At 42.7% G+C, this 22,899-nt stretch overlaps 2 protein-coding genes across 5 annotated transcripts; one reads left to right on the top strand and one right to left on the bottom strand.

Annotated features, from left to right (window-relative positions):
* Nucleotides 1–10,820: 10,820 nt before the first annotated feature.
* drg2 (developmentally regulated GTP binding protein 2) lies at nt 10,821–19,171 on the bottom strand. Of its 4 annotated transcripts, none has more exons than XM_078269372.1 (14): nt 19,076–19,171; nt 18,784–18,874; nt 18,238–18,398; nt 17,922–18,011; nt 17,782–17,842; nt 15,896–15,986; nt 15,686–15,758; nt 14,389–14,479; nt 14,113–14,210; nt 13,765–13,841; nt 13,555–13,643; nt 13,405–13,463; nt 12,239–12,292; nt 10,821–11,199 (listed from the first exon to the last, which is right to left on the bottom strand). In XM_078269372.1, the coding sequence occupies exons 2-14, from the start codon at nt 18,845–18,847 to the stop codon at nt 11,113–11,115; spliced, it is 1,095 nt and encodes a 364-aa protein (XP_078125498.1). In that variant the 5' UTR covers nt 18,848–18,874; nt 19,076–19,171; the 3' UTR covers nt 10,821–11,112. The 4 variants fall into 4 exon arrangements, with proteins under 4 accessions (XP_078125498.1, XP_078125499.1, XP_078125500.1 ...); XM_078269373.1 differs by having other exon boundaries at nt 18,784–18,877; nt 19,076–19,154; XM_078269374.1 differs by having other exon boundaries at nt 19,070–19,150.
* Nucleotides 19,172–19,214: 43 nt separating this feature from the next.
* Nucleotides 19,215–22,551, top strand: gfer (growth factor, augmenter of liver regeneration (ERV1 homolog, S. cerevisiae)). The gene is made up of 3 exons (XM_078269376.1): nt 19,215–19,606; nt 20,893–21,104; nt 21,270–22,551. Exons 1-3 carry the CDS (start codon nt 19,394–19,396, stop codon nt 21,430–21,432), a joined length of 588 nt encoding a protein of 195 aa, XP_078125502.1. The 5' UTR covers nt 19,215–19,393; the 3' UTR covers nt 21,433–22,551.
* The last annotated feature ends 348 nt before the right edge of the window (nt 22,552–22,899 follow it).

Here is a 22,899-nt window from a genome sequence, read left to right as displayed (position 1 = left end):
GCCAGCGGGAGTTGGAAGGACTAATAGTCTTGACCTGAGATGGGATCTGAGCAGAAATCTGTATCACGTATCCCCAGGTGCAGTGACCATGACAAAACTCTAAACTGTCTGCAGGCTGCACAGCAATAACAACAACAGCAGCTGTTGGTATCGTCTAACTGTAGACTGAGATAAGGGGATAAAGACAGCAAGGGGCACAGAGGAAAGTTGAAAAGTGCCTTCCCGTCTCATCAGATGAACACACAGTGAAGGTTGTTGGTCGGAGGTGAGACACACAAAGAGATCTATTTGATATGTGTGATATGTATCTGCTGTCTGGCTGATGTGGTCTGTTGACTGAGTGAACTGGTAATGAAAAGAGAGCAGATGACAGAGATGGAGGAGGTGGGGAAAGGTAAGGAGGGAAAGGAGGGGCAGAGGCAAAGAGAGAGGTGCATCAACAAACTGCTGATGAATGAACTGCAGATTACATGAATGCTGAAAAGATGCTGAGCAGAAAAAAGTGGGAATGAAACGAGGGAGAGGGACAGACACGGACTCACTGAAAGGAATTGAGAAAAGGATGTGAAATAAAAAATGAACTAAAAGTAAAGGGGGGGTGGGAACAACAGAACTAGAAAACAAAAAATGAGAGAGAAAGATGGTTATAGTGAGAAACAGAAGATGGAGGGATGACAGAGTGATAGAGAGGGACAAAGGAGAGCAAGTGAGAGAGTGACAGATGAAGGGGAGAGTCTCTTCATCTACGTGTCAATCACTGACAACACGCTTTCAGCAGACGCACTCAGCGACACACAACCTGAGCAGAGCACAGCCAACAGGCTCATTTAATGACTATGAACACACACACACACACACACACACACACACACACACACACACAAACAAACACAAACACGCAGGTATGTCTCATAATGAAGATTGCATGCGATCACCACACACACGCACACACACACACACACACACACAGGTATGTCTCATAATGAAGATTGCATGCGATCACTGAATGCAGGTGCTACTCTGAATCATCTGGAAAGACTATCTAGAGATTGACAGCCACACACACACACAAAATAACAACCACACACACACACACACACACACACACACACACACACACAAAATAACAGCCTCATAAGAAAGAAACAGCCCGAGCCAGCTAACTCTGAACAAGAATAAGACTCTACATGCTCACAGACAATGCTAACGTGCTGATTTTTACCAGGTTTACCATCTTAATTTAGCATTTGCTAATTAGCACTTAACACAAAGTACATCTGATGCCGATTAGAATGTCATCAGTTTTGTTGGTATTTGGTCATAAAGTATTGGACAAATTGAAATTTTCACCTGCCGATGGCATTAGCTAAAAAGGCAGGGGATCCCACCAAGCTTGCTCTAATTCATCCTGAGGGGGTTATTTCATGTCAATACATCCATCCATCCAATAGTCTTTGAGATATTTCAGTATGGACCAAAGCGGTAGACTGACTGAATGACAGACAGACCAACACTGCCATCCCTAAACACGTTTGATTATAATAAAATATGTTATGAGGGTCAAAACACCCAGAAAATAGTCAACATTACTCTGCCACTGGAAACATGTTACTTGATTACGAAAACTATAAGGAGTAAAATGACGGACAAAGTGACAGCAAGGGAAAGAGCGTCTTTTCAGACAGAGAAGGTGCAACAGGAGGATGAGGAGGCTGGACTCAGCTTTCCTGTAAGCCTTTAAGCCTCATTCAGGTCTTAACCTTTGCTGCCAGATTACTCCGTGACTTGACAATGGAGAGATGCCAGCGGCTGCTAAAACACTGAAGACCTGCCAGCGGCTGCTAAAACCCTGAAGACCTGCCACAGAGGATCAAACACCAAGACTTGGATGGATGCACTGTTAATAGTAGAGCTGAAAATGAGATGCTGACTTTGACCCTAATGTTTTGTTACAAGTGAATTATAATGCCAGTGCTTAGTGGCAGTATACCTCTCTGGGGACCATCACCTTATCATGGTGGAGAGGTTTGTGTGTCCCTATGAACCTGAGGGCTGTGTTGTCTGGAGCTTTGTGCTCCTGGTAGGGTCTCCCAAGGCAAAGTGGTCTCAGGTGAGGGGCCAGACAAAGAATGGTTCAAAAACCCTATGAGTGAGTAGAGATGGAGTGACCCTGCCCGGAGGAAGCCCGGGGCCCCCGTCTGGAGCCAGGCCCAGATGGAGGGCTCGTCAGCGAGCGTCTGGTGGCCGGGTTTGCCACGGAGCCCGGTCGGGCACAGCCCGAAAAAGCTACGTGGCACCTATCTCTCCATCCCATGGGCCCACCACCTGTGGGAGGAACCGCTGGGGTCGGGTGCGCTGCCATATGGGTGGCAGTGAAGGTCAGGAGCCTCGACGGACCAGACCTGGGCAGCAGACGCTGGCTCTGGGGACGTGGAATGTCACCTCTCTGTGGGGGAAGGAGCCGGAACTTGTGCAGGAGGTGGAGCGCTACCGGTTAGATCTGGTGGGGCTTACCTCTACGCACAGTCTCGGTTCTGGAACCATACTCCTGGATAGGGGTTGGACTCTTTTCTTCTCCGGAGTTGCACAGGGTGTGATGCGCCGGGCGGGTGTGGGGATACTCACAAGCCCCCAGCTGAGCGCCGCTACGTTGGAGTTTAACCCAGTGGACGAGAGGGTCGCCTCCCTACGCCTGCGGGTTGTGGGGGGGAAAACTCTGACTGTTGTTTGTGAATATGCACCAAACAAGAGTTTGGAGTATTCGGCCTTCTTGGAGACCTTGAGTGGAGTCCTGCATGGGGCTCCAGTCGGGGACTCCATAGTAGGCAATGATGGAGACACATGGAGAGGTGTGATTGGGAGGAACGGCCTCCCTGATCTAAACCAGAGTGGTTGTTTGTTGTTGGACTTCTGTGCTAGTCATGGATTGTCTATAACGAACACCATGTTGGAACATAGGGATGCTCATAAGTGTACTTGGTACCAGAGCACCCTAGGCCAAAGGTCAATGATCGATTTTATAATCGTTTCATCTGATCTGAGGCCGTATGTTTTGGACACTCGGGTGAAGAGAGGGGCGGAGCTGTGAACCGATCACCATCTGGTGGTGAGTTGGGTCAGGGGGTGGGGGAAGACTCTGGACAGACCTGGTAAGCCCAAACGGGTAGTGCGGGTAAATTGGGAACGTCTGGAGGAGGCCCCTGTCCGACAGACTTTCAACTCACACCTCCGGCGGAGCTTTTCGTGCATCCCTGTGGAGGCTGGGGGCATTGAACCCGAGTGGACAATGTTCAAAGTTTCCATTGCTGAAGCTGCAGTGAGGAGCTGTGGTCTTTGGGTCTTAGGTGCCTCAAAGGGCGGTAACCCACGAACACCGTGGTGGACACTGGTGGTCAGGGAAGCCGTCCGACTGAAGAAGGAGTCTTTCCGGGATATGTTATCCCAGAGGACTCCGGAGGCAGTTGCAATGTACCAAAGGGCCCGAAGGGCTGCAGCCTCTACCGTGAAAGAGGCAAAGCAGCGGGTGTGGGAGAAGTTCGGAGAAGACATGGAGAAGGACTTTTGGTCGGCACCAAGGTGCTTCTGGAAAACCGTTCGTCACCTCAGGAGGGGGAAGCGGAGAACCATCCAAGCTGTGTACAGTAAGGATGGGACGCTGTTGACCTCAACTGAGGAGGTAATAGGGCGGTGGAAGGAGCACTTTGAGGAACTCCTAAATCCGACTAATACGCCCTCTGATGATAGAGGCAGAGCTGGAGGATGATGGGGGATTGTCGTCAATTTCCCTGGTGGAGGTTGCTGAGGTAGTTAAACAACTCCACAGTGGCAAAGCCCCAGAAATTGATGAGATCTGTCCAGAAATGCTTAAGGCTCTGGGTGTGGAGGGGTTGTCTTGGTTGACACGCCTCTTCAACATTGCGTGGAAGTCTGGGAAGGTGCCTAAGGAGTGGCAGACAGGGGTGGTGGTTCCCCTTTTTAAAAAGGGGGACCAGAGGGTGTGTGCCAATTACAGGGGTATCACACTTCTCAGCCTCCCCGGTAAAGTCTACTCCAAGGTGCTGGAAAGGAGGGTTCGGTCGATAGTCGAACCTCAGGTTGAAGAGGAACAATGCGGATTCCGTCCTGGTCGTGGAACAATGGACCAGATCTTTACTCTCGCAAGGATCCTGGAGGGAGCCTGGGAGTATGGCCAACCGGTCTACATGTGTTTTGTGGATCTGGAGAAGGCATATGACCGGGTGCCCAGGGAGATACTGTGGGAGGTGCTGCGGGAGTACGGGGTGAGGGGGTCCCTTCTCAGGGCCATCCAATCTCTGTACGACCAAAGCGAGAGCTGTGTCCGGGTTCTCGGCAGTAAGTCGGACTCGTTTCAGGTGAGAGTTGGCCTCCGCCAGGGCTGCGCTTTGTCACCAATCCTGTTTGTTTTACATATACAGTATTAGGGGACCACTAAGGTCTATATAAAAGAGACTTCAGATACAGTATTAGGGGACCACTAAGGCCTATATAAAAGCATCCAAAAAGTAGCATGTCATAGGACCTTTAATATTTCAGCCTCTGAGGCTTTGATTTTGATCATTATTTTTTAATGTTTCTTGTGAGTCCACCAACTTTATTGAAGTGCAAAACTAAATCACTGTAATACCTTGTTAACATAAAGAACTCCCCAGGATCAACTACAACTAATGCAAAAAATGGCTTGTAATACTTGTTATTGCAACTGTTGTGTATTTTGATGTGAAGTCTTTGTCAACAACAGCAACAAGACTTATCCTTCCTCTGAGTTTCGTCAACGCAACTGTGATGTGTAGTTTAGCTATGTAGCAACTTTGCCTTTATGAGCTTTTAAAGTTTGAAAGTGTGACCAAAATTATAAACAATTTTAAACCTACAATTTCAAGGCCAATTAATACATGTTTAATGCCAAAACACAGTGTCAAAGACATAACTCTTCCAAGTTTCAGCAGACTTTCATGCAGTGACAAATATCATTTGCAAATAAAGTAAACAGATTCTTCTTTGTTGTTAAAAAAAAAGAGTGATAACACCATTTTATCTGACAACAACATGAACTAACTCCCAGTTCTACTCCTTTTCTATTTCCTCAGAGGGCTGCTGGGCTGCTTGAGCATCACTGCTAGTATAACCCCACCTGAGCTACAACAAGCCCATCAAACAGAGACGACAAATTCTAAAAATATAATTTATGAGCTGCCATACCCTCTCATGGCAGTACACATTATTTTTATAATAACAGGCAGTGTTTGGGTTTGGTTTAGCTTACCTCATCTGTTTGTTTGAGTGACAGTTGAGATTTAGAGCTCTTATATCCACCAAAACGTCTGACAAACTCACTCGCTGTCTACCCTACTGGCTTCTGTCTGCACTGTCTCCTGCTCCTCTTCTGGATCCAGCCTTCTGCACACACACACCTTTCCCAAAATAACACGGCCCATCTGGACACACAATGGGCCTTCGATGGTAAACATACCCTATATTGCTTCATTGAGCCCTCAGTGATTAGCTGTACCTCTACAGTAAGATGTAAAATAGTGAGAAAAGAAAGGATTTGGTGCAGGTAAAAGATTACTCTTTACATAAACCCATGCATCAGTAGTCCAGCGATTAAGTTTCTTAGTAAACATGCTACAACTGTACAGATGGGGTGTGTGTGTGTGTGTGTGTGTGTGTGTGTGTGTGTGTATGCACTGCCTTTCCCCCCCACGCAAGTGCTTAAGTAAACAATTGTGCGAGCCATTGTGCGTTAATGTAAGAATCACACACACACACACACACACACACACACACACACACACACACACACACACACACACACACACACACACACACACACACACAGCTATCATCCTCCCACACTGGCATCCCGACATCAGAGCCTAAAGAGTGATTTGTTATGAAAACCCTTTAGTGACAATAGGTTGTGAAACATTTGTGTGTTTGTTAGGGAGCCTTATCAGAACTCCTCACATACACATGCTACAAAAGGTATCTCACACTCTCTCTCTCTCACACACACACACACACACACACACACACACACACACACACACACACACACACTTATGCTTGTGTTAAGAGGATTACTTTTCAGGTTTTGTCCTGAATTGTTTTCAATTTTCAAACTGAACGTTCAATGGACTTGTAGCAAGTGGCCACTAGGAATCACGGTGTATGTAAAACCTCTGAATGTTTATGTCTGTTGCATGGTGGTTTACTTTCTGATGATGCATCCTGTCTCTTTAAAAGGACAAAATTTAAGTTGTGTTTGCGTGGGAATCTATGAACGAGTGAGTGCCGGATTAGTGTTACTCTGTATAGCTTCTTTATGAACATCAATGAGCTAATTTATCCCCTGGACAAACATCAGTGCACAAGATGTACAGAAAACAACCTGATCATTTGTTAAAGGCCTTAAAAGAGTTTAGCTTAACATAATGGTAAATGTAGTACACCGCAGTCTGTTAGCCTTCACCTTTTGTAAGTACATGCTCAGTCCACACACGCGAAAACAAGACTATTTATCCATTTGTTCTGCCTGTTTGATTATAGAATGTACTGTAGGCTTCATATAGGTCTGAAGTGAGTCTTTTGAAATACTGAATGAATTTTTAGTTTGGTGCGCAGAGAAGAAAACCTTAATCATGAAGCAGTAAAACTCTAATCTGGTAGGGAGGCTGAATAAAGAAAGGTTCAGCATACGTACTGTACCGTAGACTTAAATCTGCTCTTTGTCTTATGAAACATGTTTTTTTATGGACAGGGGAACGCAACCCAGCAAACCAGTCCGAGTTAAAGCTATAGAGCGTTTCTGTCGCCCCCCATGAGGAATTCTAAGTAATGACAACAAAACTGTCGGCGCGTCCACATGATACAAGCCTTCCGTGACCGCGCAAGCACTCTCTACCCCTCCTTCACACAGTTGCATGTAGCCATGGAGGACACGGAGGATTGAAAAAACATGCACTCTTCAGAAGACGTAGTTATCTTCACGCGGGTAAGTCACCGGACGCCACAATCTTCTGAACATAGCCATACTGCGAAATACAAAGAGAGGTTTGTGGAGCTGATAATCTTAGTTAGCTTTGTAGCAACTCATTTGGCAATGGCTTGAATGTAATGGATGTTCGTTGATATCAAAAAGTTACGCACTAAAGCTTTAAGAAGCTCCCTCCACATTGTGCCAAAAATAAAAGCGAAAAGAACACGTATTATACTGTGTATTGTACTGCATAAAGTCCCAATCTAAACATCCTTACGATAAAACAAACTGGTTTCCACATCTATAATGTAAAGTGTCATAATATGTGTGTGTCCTTCCTAGGATATTATTTCCATAGAGTAGCAAGTAACCAGTAGTGGTCCACACTAAGAATGTGGCCCATAGCTAGGCTTCCTTGTATAATCATAGGGATAAAAAATGTGACTGTCAAATCAATTTAACTCTTCAATTTTGGCCAATTTTAGTTTAATGGTATCTCATAAAGTTAATATTCACCCCTGGGTGAGTCTACAATTAGTTGAAGGTCAGACATTTCCCTCTGATAGTTTTTCAGTGTTCAAATAGACCTCTCACTGTGATAACCTGACTGGACTCTCAGCTCAGCTAAGCAGCTTCATGTAATGAGCTGGCTGAAGCAGAAGAGGGCAGGAGAGACAAAGTAATCAGGGTCCTGATCCACGTCTCAAATGCTGGTGTGTTTTGTTTACGGTTGGTATCTTTTCTATTCTATCAGCCAGAAAATGTAGAATTATATGTATTCATTCAACAACAAAAAGTTTTTTTGTAATGATCACATAGTTTACTGGGATCCAACAGTAAATGTCCCAGACCTGCATAGCAATTTTCCAGGGTAGTTTTGTTTAGACTAAAACAGTATACAGCATTTGATCAGATATTTGTTTGCTAGCTTTGGGATCACTGTTAAAAATTGTAATATATTTAATATTTAATAAGACATATGTGTCAATATATGGTGGTGCATTCTATGAAAGCACTAAAGACAAACAACGGCAGATTGGGACTGTCTATATCAGGGTTTCTGCACGTTTCACCAAGTCAAATTTAAGACTTTTTAAGACCTTTTTAAGACCATTATGAATTACATTTAAGACCTTTATCACAACATCAACTAAGCCCTAAATTCAGTTTTTTTTCAAGCCGCTAAACTTGCACTTCCCCATAGCCGAAGAATAAAATCCGTTTTATGTCTGTGGTACAATCTGAAAGAGACTCGCACCAATAACACTACAAGGTCTCATTTGTAGTCATTATACAGCAAAATTATATTTGGACTAGCGAAAGAAAGAACTATAACACCACATAATAAAAAAAGAGAGCATTAGAGGTAGTGTTGCATGGATGTAGGACAATTAAGACCTGTTTAAAATGATTTAAGACCTAGAACACAACACGATAGCAAATTTAGGTTTGAGTCATTTAACCATGTTGTGCTGCATAAATGAATGACATTGGCAAACTAATTTTCATATATTCAGATAACTATGATAAAACAGAGAAAAATATGAAATTATCACATTTGAGAGGCTGAAACAGGAATTTCTTGTGGCATATTTGCTTGAAAAATGACTCAAACAAGGATAGTTGATTATCTGTTGATTGAATTAATCGAATAATCACTGCAGCTCTATATACAATATACAATGTATCTGTTTAAAATGAGCTAAGTGGTGAGTGGCAAGTCTGCAAAGTACTTTATCTCATTAAGACTAAACTCACTTTTAGAAATTCAGCTTACAGCTTTAAATAACATGACGGCATACAAACTCTATGAAAACAAGGCGTATGAAAAACTCTAATTAAACTCCCGGTCCTTGCTTATGTGCACTGGCACCACACACACAAACTCACTCTTAGCCATGCCATATGGAGCCAAGCAGCATCAAGTGTCATGCCTGCTCCACACAATACACACCCATTGGTCCAATGGGTGTGTATTGTGTGTATTGTGTACCTTAGTTTTTTTCTCTTCCTCCACAATATTATCCCTCCATCATTCCTCTCCTCTTTAGGTTATTCCAAAGCAGAATCTCTCCATCCATGATTCACTCTGACGAGACATCTTTAAGGCATCTTTGAAGGTCAGCGGTGTAAACTCACAGCCACTCTCTCTCTCTCTCTCTATCGTAAAGCCTCCCACTCAGTCCCCCTCTCCTAGCCCGAAGAGATGCTTGTGAATATTTAATGGTGCTATTGTGTTTGTGCGTGTGCAAATGAATGGGGAGCATTAGCTGGGAGTCATACTTTCTGGTCAGCCTGCCTTAGAGCATTGGGAAGCAGGACACAAACAGCTGGGCAGTAGGAATGGATGCAGTGGGGAGGGGTTGGAGGTGGCTGCCCCTCACCTGCTGTACAGCTGAGTAGGGATACAGGTTGCAGGATGCTTATCTGAGGGACTCTAAACCACACAGTCTTACAGTGAGGCCAAGCAGTGCATTTTATGTTTTTTTGGTTACACTTTACTTAAAGGATCTACATAAGAGTGACATGACACTGTCATGGACGTGTCATAAACATTATAAACAAGTCATAAACGTTTATGACACAACACTTCTTTTAGTAAGTGTCTTTCAGTTTTTGTCATGACAAGTTATGGTTAGGGTTCATGTGTCATGACACAGTCATGACACATGAACCCTAACCCTAACCCTAACCCTGGATCAGGGTCCTGAACCTAACCCTGGATCAGGACCCTGGGTCAGGACCCTAACACTCTTATGTAGATACCTTCAAGTAAAGTGTTAGGTTTTTTTATATACTTTATGGCCCAGGTAACGTTATATTTTTATAATATTTATTTTCATATTGGGGAGTTTTGCAGCCTTAGTTAAAGTCGCCCTCCACTCAGAAACTTTTGCTTGGATGTTTGTCCTCAATGTACGGACTGGCGGATGTGCAGTTTGGTACTTAAAGGGCTGTTTCCACATTTATCTGCCAAAGTTGGAAAATGTTCTCTGCAGCTCCCCTCAGCCCTACAGAGCTTTAGCCGTTAGCATCTTTCCAGTCATTGTTTTTGTTTTACAACCCACAACTTCACTGTTCTGCTTCAGTCTCACCGCCCTCATAGCATTGCATCAAGTTCTGAAAAATCAACATGTAGCTAAGCTAGCTAGCTGCCTAGTAACAAACTGCCAACAGCTTTAAGTTAGCAACTTCATGTTAGCTATCTGTTAAACATAGCGGAGCTAGCCAAAGAGCTTAAAAAGAGTCAGATATTCCCCTCAGAAGTGAGTGGAGACAAAAACAGAACTAAAAGAAAAGAGAATATTGGACTTACATTCTCCAGGGGGCCGGAAACACCACTCCAAATAAATAATGTTGCTCCTTAACTGCCAGATGTCAATTCCCGCTGCCCCCAAGTGACCAAAAAATGTGTTATTACAGGTTTAAACATTTGCAATTTCAAATGTTTTTCCAATTTCTTATCTAAAATAAAAATGAACTACAAATACCGTCATATTTTAAAAATACGAATGATGAAATAACATTTCATAAGTAATTGAATTGAGTTAGGGTTGAATTTTTTTATTTCACATATTCTTTAATGTATTGTATGTATGTATTCATATGACTTTTTATTTCATGATTACTTATTTATTATGAACACTGAGGTCCATAAATCTAAGGCAAAAAGCAGCTTCCTGCAAAGGATTAAAAAAAAAAAAAAAAGGTCCAGGAATTAGAGGGGAGCATGTGACTGAAGGCAATCCAGGTGAGATACAGTTCAAATACACCAATAACACATAAAGGTGAAACTTATAAAATTAAAACAAACAAAAGGTATGATTAAACATTTTATGGGCTTTATTCTTTTCCTCTCCATTTTCTCTCTCAATCAATGTATCTTCTTATAATCAAAAGGTAAAATATACCATTTCCTGTCCACAGCCAACTCAAGTCTGCTCTGTCTCTTCAATGCATTTTGTTAATTTTAATATATAAAATAAGAACGGTGGCTAATTTTTCATTGCTGTATATCTACTGTACAGTGGGTCTTTTTTCCATTTTAACTCCTCCGAGAAAACTGGGACTCCTCCTGCTCCGTCGCTCCTCTGTCCGATCAGGACCGTGTTTTACTTCTTAACGATCTGGATGACATCCTCGTGCTCCATGATGTGCGTTAGGCCGACCCTCTGAGGGCTGTACTTGGTACTGGTTCCCTGGAAGACCAACATGCGACACAGTTCAGTTCAGTCCTTTTTGTTAGTTTGGGTTTCAAATGTAGTGAATCACTGCAGAGTGAAATTGAGATCTTCTGCATCCGCTCTACTCTGCTTCTCATGTGTCATGGCACAGTAAACACAGCTGTAGCTCAAAGGGTGATTTTAATCTAGGAAGGTCAACTGAGTGGCCACTGAATATGGTGCTTATTATTGTCAGTGCCTTTTCCTCTCACACACCTAATTCAATGATTCTTTGAGCTGGAGCTGCTTTTACTGCAGTGAATGGTGCGAGTATGGACATTCAATGATGCTGCAGTACAATAACATTGTTTACAGTCGGTGTGTGCATACACTGTGTCCCAGTGCCACACTATATATAATATCAAGTATACATTCTGTACTAACTATATTTCCAACTGTGAGTGAGTGCATACATTTCTGTTTCACAACCCACTGTAGGATTAAAGCAACATTAACACATCAACACTAAAAGAAAAAATTGCAACGTTAATATGTATGCTATAACAGAAGTACAGTTGTTTTAGTAATTTTTGCAGTGTGGCTGGAATTACCATGTAGTATAACTAAGCAAAGACGTTCAGTGGTGAATTCTGGCAATGTCCTAATTCGCTAAACTTTCAATGTAAAAAGGTACTAACTTTGTGTTAGGAACCCCTTGAAACCTTTTATCTGATATGCATATTTTACAGCAATAATTATAACCCATGAACTACTGTTTGGTGCTGTTTTTGTTCAAAATGAAAGCACATATTCTTTTTTTCCTTTCATTCTGAAAAACTGTACAAAAACATACTGTATTGTGACCACAAAACTGCATGAGCTTTGTGTACCACTACACCTAGAGTATAAGGGCCACCATTAAAAAGGTACAACCTACCCATGACAACTACAAACAGTCTTTGTTTGTGTTAATCAATAGGCGAACATGAGGAAGTTAGTTCAGACAGTTCATGGGACTAAAGGCAAATTACTTTGTTTTTAAAGTTTCTAAAGGTCATTGCCACTGAAAACTTACCCAAACAAGGGCATATTTGAACTGGCCGGCTAAGGTTCTGTGGATTCGATGGCACTGTGGGGGATAAAGCAAAACAAGCATATTTGCAAACGCATCACATACGATTAAAGCTGAGGCCTGTACTACGAGTCAAGATCAACATGCCCTGGATTTATTTCAGTCACTCGGCTTCACTAACCCTAACAGCCGCGGTGCCGCATAAGCTGTGTCACGACGGTGGTCAACAACTAGTTCAGTCAACCCAGGGTTTCCCAATCCAGCGGCGCGCGTTCACATAAAAGAGGCGGTGTTTGCACATCGTGACCAATCGCAAACATCTACCAGAGTCGCATATTTTACATAAGAAGAGCAAACTATAATTCTACATAAATATGAAGAACACAGACATGGTTTTGCAGGCAAAACGCAATTCAGTCGCTGCTTCCTAAAACAGGAAGGAAAGCTGGCAAAAAATAGCCGATGCTGTATATGCGTAAATCACAACGCTTATCAATATCACTTCCCCATCAGTCAGGCACAAGATCTGACCAGAATTACACTTGTGCTTTCCATAAACTGTTGTTGCTTTAGCCTATTATTTCAGTTGGGACCCTGGCAGTGGTACGCGATCGTGGGAGCAAATAAAAAATATAAAAACATAATTCAAACCGATGTGTCGCATTGGCAACACACGGCTCAAGATGCTGACAAATATAGTTAATTTCCTCCACTGAAAATCTCTTTCAAAAAAAATACCCAACAGGGAATGTTAACGGGGTTGTCTGTCTCTAAATGTTTTAACTTTTCTGAGCGCCTCTCTCTCTCTCTCTCTCTCTCTCTCTCTCTCTGATCTTTTAAGAACGGTGGCGCCGTTATCAACCGAGTGTTGATTGGTCAGCAGGCGGTGCTTTTACACCGGTTGATCTCTGATCTCCAACGTAAGCTGCTCCCGAGCAGGTTAGGTGTTCAGCATAAGTTACCACGGCGATTTAACCCGGTAACAAGTGATCCACCGTCGTGATACACAAAACCCTGGGTTGAACCTGAAGTTTACCTCGTTAACGCCAAATCTTGCTTCGTAGTGCAGGCCTCAGGTCTGCTTACTCGAGTGTTATTATTCATGTACAAATGTTCCAAAAAAATGTTGGTCTTGAGTATATGTGTGAATTCATGTGCGTTTTACTTACCACATGTTCTACAGATGCTCCTCGTCTCATAATGATTGCATCATTAAAGTCTGGGCGCTCTAATGGAAAAAGAAGAAATGAACACACATTTAATTTATTAGGTATTCATGTGCTTGTGACAGTCTGAGTGAATGAGGGAAGTGTGTGTACCTCCTCTTTTCTTAGTGTAAATGCAAATCAGAGCTAGGTATTCCCATAAGCTCTCCAGAAGGTAATCCAGGTTCAACTTCATCCCACAACTGGAATATACATGTAGACAGAAAAGCAGGAATCTGTTTAACTCCCATGTACAAAAAGAGTAAGATGGCAGCTTCCAACTGACACTACGGTAATTCACGCACACGCATAGAGATATCTGACCTGATGACAACACTGTTAGGTCTGTGAGCCAGGCGGTTCACCTCCTCGATGGAGATTTGATCCACCTTATTGTACACCTGTGAATACCGAAAATATTATGAGGAGAACAAGGAGACCCCAAACAAAATGTACCCAAGCTAAAAAAAAAAATTACAAAAACAGACAAAAGGGGGATTTGCCAAAACATCAGAACTTAAAATATAGTGATTATTCTGTTTTCGCTTCACAAATGAGTTTCTATGGGTTCAAAAAAAAATTCAGAAAAACATCCTCGGACTTAGCTTCCCAGTCTTTAACATGTTTGAGGTACGAGCTTTTGACCCAACACAGATGATGAGACTGACATACATAAAGGCAGGGCATGTAAACTCTGTTCCCAACGATGACATCGATGAACTCATCTGGTGTGCTGTCCTCCCTGAAGAGGACTTCTGCATTAAAGATTTCTGAGGAGAAGGGGTTAAAGAAATCCACCAAATACTAATGGGACCTATTAACAAATCCATATTGAAATGACAAAACGTCTGAAAAGGCCTAAGGTAAAAAGGGGAAGAGGACGAGACATTAAATCATATAAATCTTACTGTACTCTGCCACTTCTGATGCTGGCAGAGTTAAGGATACTGTATTCGTGAAGGATGAGCTGAACAAGCTTCTCCGAGCAGTGGGTGAGAGGAACTGTGGAGTTGTAGGATAGGCCGCCACCTTTCTTGGGCTACATAGAGAGATAAATCACACATTTTTACCAAGTTTAGTATTATAATTCCAGCATTCAATCCTGGAGCTGACAAGCTACTGTGGATTGTTTGTTTTTTACTCTGCTAGCAGCAAAGCCCATTAAAGTGATGGTTCGGAGTAATTTCACCCTAGGGTCCTTTGCACCATCACCTCAAGCCAAACAACCCCCCATAAGCTTTTTTTTCCCTTGGTCTAACATTGGGCGAGTTAGCGTTATCAGCCGAATGGCTTAGTGCAGGCGCTAATGGATCCAAGAGTGTATCTCGTAAATTACCCCACTAATAATGTCCGGAATGGTACCAAACTTCTACAGTAGTACAAATGGGTTCTGTACTCATAGAACGAAGCATTAGAACGTTTGTAAGTACACCAGGAGTTTATTTAAATAGCACTTCCTGATGGCTTCTACTCTCTGCTGCTAGCGCTGGTAGCTAGCGTTGCTTGCTAGCTAGCTAGCTCTCCGATTCTCCTCCATTAGTTGTAGCTCCTCGTCCTTGTATTCAGGCACGAATAGGTACGGGCGACCTTCGAAATTGAGCCACTCATCGTCGCATTCGATGCTCACCTCTGACTTTGCCATTTTCTTGATCTATTCCGCTGTTCTCTCGCTTCTTGCTTTGTAGTCTCTTCCGGCAATAGATGTTGTGCTCTGTGCCTGATTGTGCGTGATCTCGCGCGATAGCAGTATCCATCAGGCAAGTGTTATTTAAATATACTTCTGGTGTAGTTACAAACTTTCTAATGCCTCGTTTTATAAGTACAGAAACTATTTGTACTACTGTAGAAGTTTGGTATCATTCCAGGCATTATTAGTGGGGTAATGTACGAGATACAAACGTGGATCCATTAGCGCCTGCACTAAGCTAACCAGCTGATAACGCTAACTCGACCAACGTTATAACAAGGGAAAAAAGCTTATGGGGGGTTGTTTGGCTCGAGGTCAAGGTGCAAAGCAGCCTAGGGTGAAATTACTCCGAACCATCACTTTAATGCCAGAGCATGGTACTTTTACAGCTATTTGAAATTGACATATACACAGGGTCTTTAAGCGGTGGATTTCCTATTTTTTATCTACTGCAACCATCTGTCAATTTTTTTTCCTCGACACACATTTTATTTGCAATGATGTTTCAACAACTTAGCTGTTGATATTTATGGCTGAGGATGATGATAGAAAATGTACCTTGAAATAAATATTTGGTTTCGAGCAGTTGAGTCTGATGCCCACCGTCTCCAACTCTTTCTCTAGAAGTTCTCTAGAAAGATAAAAAAAAAAGAAAAGAAATTAAAAGGCAAGAATTAATTGATAAAATTACTTATATGCCTCTCAAACTCACTCTAACAGACTGACACACACACACACACACACACAGTGGGCATCAGTCACACACACCTCTGAACATCTCCTTTGGTGGCATCCAACATCATGATGACGACGTCTGCTGTCCTGGCAACAGCAATGACTTGCCGACCTCTACCCTTGCCTATAAAAAGTCAAAGAGTTACCCCGATTTTTCACCAGGCGCGTCTGTGCTGCGTTCCGGCTGCGCCATGGTTTTGTTCCATCCTCCACCATGCGCCCATCCCACGGAGCGTCCTGTCTGCCTAGTCTATATCCACGACGTTCCACTTCCGGGATTGCTCTGTTGCCGCCGGGAATACCGCCGGATTTCACTCTTTTCGACCGGATGTCCGTTACCTTCCTCTTTCTTTGTTTTGGAATTTTAGACTCCGGTGGATTTCTGAGGACTATGGTTAGCTGCTCCTCAGATCTCTGCAGGGTAAATCCAGACAGCTAGCTAGACTATCTGTCCAATCTGAGTTTTCTCTCGCACGACAAACAACTTTTGAACGTACACATGTTCCACCAAAACAAGTTCCTTCCTGAGGCTATTTTGCGGCGGCCACGAGGCTCTGTCCGGTGCTTAGCGCCGCCCAAGGAGATTGTGATTGGTTTAAAAAAATGCCAATAAACCAGAGCACGTTTTTCTCCCATCCCAGAATGCTGTGTGGACTAGCCAGACCTTCCTCCACAGCGCTGTGGAGGAAGGTCTGGCAAAGCGAGACTATGCCTGCCCAAGGGGGTAAGCTTCGCTTCAGAGCTCGAATCTCCTATGGAGCCATTTTGATGCTACAAAGCGATCACCCGACCCATTGACTGCCATTCATTTTGACGTCACTTTGACAGCGAATAACTTTACATCTGATGCGTTTAAAGACTCTATTTGTCCATTGTTTATTTCTAAAGAAACACGACAATGTATAAAAGGCTCCATTACCTTGTACCTCACGTTATGGTTCCGTAGCAGACGTTTTTGTAAAAATAGGCTAACGATTGTGTCATAACCACGCGACTTACTGTCGCATAGTAGAGGAATTACCGTATAGTACAGGAGAAGCTCGCAGGCAGTTTGGACTTACATTAGCTGTTTAAGTTTAATTACTAATGTTAACTAGCATTTTAGTTAGCAATAATTAGCCTGTGTCCATGTTATCTCCTTACATATACCTACGCTCTCCGTCTCTGCAAGATTGGGAATGATTGAGATTTCTCTTTGCACAGCTATCAGAAGACTTCCAACTTTCAGACAGGTTGCTCACGACACATTTACGTCGTCTCTCTCAGTTGGAGGCTGCCCAGTAACGCTCAGCGCTCACCGGAAAAGTGCTTCTAATGGCCTTCACTGGTCTCCGTCCAGAGCAACGGGATCTGTTGGTCCATTCTTATATACAGTCTATGTGCCTGCCTGACTCGCAAATGTTATTGTCTCTACAAGTACTTTACAGAACAGTCAAATGTTTATGCCTTCTCTTTTCTGGCGTTGTCCTGATAAAAACGGATTTGTGATCTCTATTATGTTTTTCCACCTCCAAGATGAATTTCTCACCGCTCATGGTGTTGTAGATAGCGTGACCTAGCGCGTATATTTAGTGGAGCGGAGAAGCAGCTTCACGCACGCTTCTGTGGCGCGGGCGGTGGAATATCAAGCACTTGAATGGCCGCGATTGCTCGCAGTGCCTCCGGAGCGCAACGCAGACACGCCCGGTGGAAAATAGGGGTCAGTGTATAACAATCACTAACACGCTTTTTCTCATTACTATGAGTGCCAGCATCTAAATTATAAAATTAAAGAATCATTACTCTGAAAACCAACACATGATCATTCATTAGTAATTAACACCATAATAATAAAATAGATATACAACAGACAGACATCCAACGGCTGCTCAATTTGGGTTTTAGCAAAGAAAATACAAAACCCTGAAGCCTAGGCATACCTTGGGCAGCACCCTCAATGATTCCTGGCAGATCCAGCAACTGGATGTTGGCCCCTTTGTACTGAAGAGCAACAAATAACAGTGTAAATGGCACATTGTTAAACAAGGTTTAAGATTGTTAGTGGTGGGAATGTGTGTACCTCTATGACACCAGGTATGCAGGTGAGAGTGGTGAACTCATAGGAAGCAGCTTCACTGGCTGTTGATGTCATCAAACTAAGGAAGGTGGACTGCAGTAAACAACAGAGGGTTCAATTACACGAGCACATGTTGAATCTTTGGATTACGTTTCACTTGTCTTTCTCGTGCCTTTAAACGTGACAACAATGTTGGCTTGGTTCAAGTACTCTTGTTATTTGTGACACGGTGGTTTATGAAAGTAAAAAAGACCATTTTGTTTTGACTATCCAGATCCAGACCAGAAAACACAACCCATTACCAGCCACGTTGACGTACCTTACCCACGGAGGGGAAACCGATAAGAGCAACACGAGCATCTCCTGATTTCATGACATCAAAGCCCTCGCCTTTGGCCCCCGCTGACTTGGTGGGCTCCAGGAGCTGAGCTCTGTATTTGGCTAGCTTGGCCTTGAGCAAACCCAGATGGTACTCAGTGGCTGGAGAAATGAATGAGAAAAGGAAATTGTGACACAAGATGTATTAATAGTAGCCCTGACTCCACAATAATGTAGGGGAGAAGTGCATAACGGTTGCTATAACCCTGTAATACCAGCACAACCACCTCATTGGAGTTTAGATTAATTCATTTGAACGCATTCACTATGACTTGGAGATAACATGTTGTGGGGGCATTGCTCCTTTCATTGTGGTGGTAACTGTAATCAAGCTTACGGTGTCAATTAGCGGGCTTCTCCTTGAATTTCTGTGAGATTAATGAGTAACACAACACTGACAGCTGACACACAGATAGAGAAAAGAGAGATGGCTACAAATTCGTTCATGGTGTAGCTAACACTTAGCCTAGCGACTGCACTCTCTTACCTTTGTTTTTCTGTGTCCGAGCGATTTCTCTCTCTATTTCCGCGATTTTCTCCAAGATCCCCATTGTTGCGGTCCAGGTGTGCTACAGCTACTGCTGGCAATGAGAGAAAATAACAGAAAACAGAAACGTGTCACTCCACAGTTGTTAGCTTTGTTAGCTGCCACCCGGCTAACTGGCTAATCAGTGGGACTTAAAAAACAGCCAATCAACACATCTAGCTTTGAATTAACATCCGCATGAAACACATCTAATGTCAACCGTTTAAAATGTTGTAATAGGATATACATTTACACTTTGACAGAGGAAACACTGCGCGGCATGCACAGATGACTGACACCAACCAACCGGAAATCGTTCCGTGCCCATAACAAGTCCGGAAGAAACAAGGGAACTCATTGTAACGCAAATAGTTTCCCATGTTTCTGTTATTATCGCTCACATCAATCGGGAACTGTGCAGCCTGACCATGACAATGTCCGCACGGTAGAGTCAAATATTAAAAAAGCGATAATGTGTCCAGTCAGATGTAGCTGCATTTTAACAGCCCGGACATCCCTGATGGTGTATGGATAGGTCAGTCAGAGTTATTGGGTAATATAGAAAGCGAACATGGCTGCGCCCACAGGACCGAGAGGATCATCTGCCGATAACCCGACCGGGTTTGAAGGTTTTCCGTTTGCAGTGGCCGCTAAACCACCGGAGGACAGCTCCGGTAAAGAACAGGAACAGACCGGGGGTGTGAAAAAGAAGCCATGCAGAGCTTGTACGGACTTTAAATCATGGATGAAGATCCAGAAGAAACAGACGGCAGCTGCTGTACAGGTGACATGAAGTCAAGGCGGGTTTTTTTTTTTGGAGGATCTGTAGAACTATTACTTTCACAGTAGTAAAGTTTGGCTTGACTTGACCAGAATATAGTTAAGATTGTTTTAAATTGTCAATGTGCTGTTCTCCACCGATCTTTAGCAGAAAGTTTGTTACGTCATGACGCAATGTCCCATGTTTATGAAATTAGGGTTTCTTCCTGTAATGCCAGAGGCCCCTGGGAGCAACTGTGCAGAAGAAAAGTGTCCCCACATCTGGCCCAATAAGGCATTTAATATCAATTATCAAGTTGTTTGGTCCTGATCTCTGAAACAAATAGTCATTGTCTGGCTGTGGTAAAGAGCCTGCCTGTAGGACAGGATATGAGGAATGTGTATGACCACAAATCAACATGAACCACAGAATGCAGTTGGCTGCCCTGCTTGTTCCCTTTTTAAAATGCCAAATGATTGAGTGTGTGTGTGTGTTCTTGTTCTTGTTTAACTATATTCATGGGTTCCAAAAACCGGGAGTCCAGTATACTTGTGGGGTCCGGACAGCTTTGTGGGGCCAAAATGCTGGACTCCAAAACTGTAAAGGGCTGTTTGAGGGGTTAAGACTTGGTTTTAGGATTAGGGTTAGAATTAGGTTATGGTGAGGGTGAGGGTAAGGGTTAAGGTTAGGCATTTAGTTGTGATGGTTAGGGTAAGGGGCTAGGGAATGCATTAAGTCAATGATGGGTCCCCACAAAGATATGTGTGTGTGTGTGTGTGTGTGTGTGTGTGTGTGTGTTCGTGTTCTTTTTTGGCAGATTACTACTTTTGTATTATACCGCCACCAACTGTACAGGAGTGTGAAATACCATGAACTTCATAGAGTCTAGGCTTGAATTAATTCAAAACAAATAAAGAAAAACAAAAAAACTTATATTATTTTCATTATACCAGTATTATTAAGAAAAATAAATAAAGCTTCAAGTCACTCCCTTGTCATACCCTTTTCTTCAAGTACATCATGTATTGAGTTCTCTCCTTCCATTTCCTGCCAGTTTATTCTATTATCATTATATTTCTCACATGCAAAAATTACATGTTCTACATCTTCTTTGTCTTGGCATTCTATGCATAAGCCAGTACCATTTCCTACTATTTGTAAGGTAGCATTCAATCCTGTGTGACCTAATCTAAGTCTGGTATAGACCACTTCTTCCCTTCTGTTTAAACTCAGCGAAGTAACCCTTTCCCCAGTCACATTCTTCTGTATTTGATGGTAGTGTCCTGTGTGTGTCTGTATGATTCTGTCAGGACACCAAAGCTGCAGAGGTGGAGCCACAAGACCCACAGTGTCCATTGGACAGGGGAGAGTTGGGGCGTAACACCTGGTCCTTCCTGCACACTATGGCAGCGTATTACCCTGATCAACCATCTTCTACCCAGCAGCAAGAGATGGGGCAGTTCATCAACCTTTTCTCCAAATTCTTCCCATGTGATGAATGTGCAGAAGACCTTAGGGGCAGGTCAGACCTTTTTAGATTTAATATGCAGGCTGAAAGTCACATTTCAGGTCCTGGAGCATCTTATTTGCTTGCTTGTTGTTTCAGCACAAGCAAACAGATCTTCCATTTTAAGATGTGATTAGACCGAATCAGGCCATTTCTAAAAGTACCATTTCATCTCCGCAGATTGAAAACCAATCAGCCGGACACCAGGAGTCGCCATGCTCTTTCTCAGTGGCTCTGTCATATTCACAATGACGTCAACGTTCGGCTGGGCAAGCCTGAGTTCGACTGCTCCCGTGTGGATGAGAGGTGGAAAGATGGATGGAAAGATGGTTCCTGCGACTGATGGATGGAAGATGCGAGGACTGAGCTGAGACCTGAGAGGAGAAATTCTTTGTTTCAGTTCAAAACTTTTGAGTGGGAACACCACAAAGGTGGAGCTCACATCTCTATTGTGGAGAAACTTTACGTGAAGAGAGATAGGCCATGTGGTACATTGCAAATTCTTGTTTTGTGATCAGTTGAAATAACTGATGGTAAAAAAAATTAAAGATACAAAACGAATAAGTATCCCTCTCTGGTTAGAACCAAAACTCATCAACCTTAATTCCGGTTATTGGCAAGTTTTGTGTGAAATAGAAAACATATTTTTGACCAATGTAGCCCTGATTTGTCTGTTAAAGCAGTATGTTAGGGATATATATTTTACGTAATGATGATGATTACAGAATGTTTTTTCACTGTAATATCACTGTTTGTTTGTGTTGTTGGGTGGTATACTTGCGGCGTATGTTAATTTATTTGCATAATTTAGTGCTGAATAGGTAATTAGGTCATTTTCTATTTACACTCATGATTGATCATTTGTCATTACATTAAGTAAACATTATATTGTGTTACTTAAAGCTTCTCAAAAGTTCTAATTCACTTGTGTTTCTCTATTTTATGTCACTGTAAATAGCTTTTTGGCTGTTGGTTGGACACAATAAGCTCTTTATAAGACACACTTTGGGTTCTGGAAATATGTGATTTTGATGTTTCATGTAATACAAATCCATAAAAGTAGATAATAGATTAGCAGACTAATGGATAATTAAAACACCTTGTTGTGCAGCGCCATTGGAAGCCTTTCCTCCTCTACTCAAGGGCCTTTGATATCAGCACCTCAGCTATGTGACCTGATCTGTCTGTGTGTTATTAATAGACACTAGTTATGAATTTGTTATTTAAGGAACCAGTAGAGGACACACATACACACTCAAACAAGTCTTAATGCTCAGCTGCTGCTGTTTGTTTTACTGTTATCATGTTACTGTTATCATGATCCTATAAAGGGTTTTTGCATTTGTTCCACATACACACACAACCAGTATTCATCCTCAACCGTCATTTGAATTACTTGTTTTTCAATACTACGTGTGTTTATCTCCTTTAATTAAAGGGATACTTCACCGAATAGCATTAACATCACTGTTGAGATATTGACTTTTGAAGTAGATGTCACTGACCTCTAGTGGTGTAAGCCATGTATGGATGCATGATATTGTATATCACAGCCAGTTTGCCATTTTCACAACAGAATTCATGTAATGTTAGTAGTGAAAATGATACCACTGGGTTCCAACAATGCCAAGACCACTTTATTACTACCAACTGATGCTCATCATGTCATGTTGAGACAGTTTAGCGTTGAGCCGAATGGTCATTGTTGAGGCAGTAATTGGCGACTATCCCATGATAAGCAACTTCTGACTATACTTTTGTTTGCAAGTCTAATGCAAACGGACAGGCATGACATCTTTACAAGTCACTT

Source organism: Sander vitreus, chromosome 15 (assembly GCF_031162955.1).
Source record: "Sander vitreus isolate 19-12246 chromosome 15, sanVit1, whole genome shotgun sequence".
NCBI classification, from domain to species: domain Eukaryota; kingdom Metazoa; phylum Chordata; class Actinopteri; order Perciformes; family Percidae; genus Sander; species Sander vitreus.
This window is presented reverse-complemented; position numbering and strand designations above follow the sequence as displayed.

Bases quoted from the DNA above. Each gene is read 5' to 3' on its own strand.
- gfer (XM_078269376.1), top strand. From the start codon at position 19,394: ATGGCTGCGCCCACAGGACCGAGAGGATCATCTGCCGATAACCCGACC. The intron at 19,607-20,892 runs GTGACATGAAGT...TGATTCTGTCAG, and splicing joins AGACGGCAGCTGCTGTACAG to GACACCAAAGCTGCAGAGGT. The intron at 21,105-21,269 runs GTCAGACCTTTT...TCATCTCCGCAG, and splicing joins GCAGAAGACCTTAGGGGCAG to ATTGAAAACCAATCAGCCGG.
- drg2 (XM_078269372.1), bottom strand. From the start codon at position 18,847: ATGGGGATCTTGGAGAAAATCGCGGAAATAGAGAGAGAAATCGCTCGG. The intron at 15,759-15,895 runs GTGTGTGTGACT...TTATCTTTCTAG, and splicing joins ACCAAAGGAGATGTTCAGAG to AGAACTTCTAGAGAAAGAGT. The intron at 14,480-15,685 runs GTACATTTTCTA...CTCTCTATGTAG, and splicing joins AACCAAATATTTATTTCAAG to CCCAAGAAAGGTGGCGGCCT.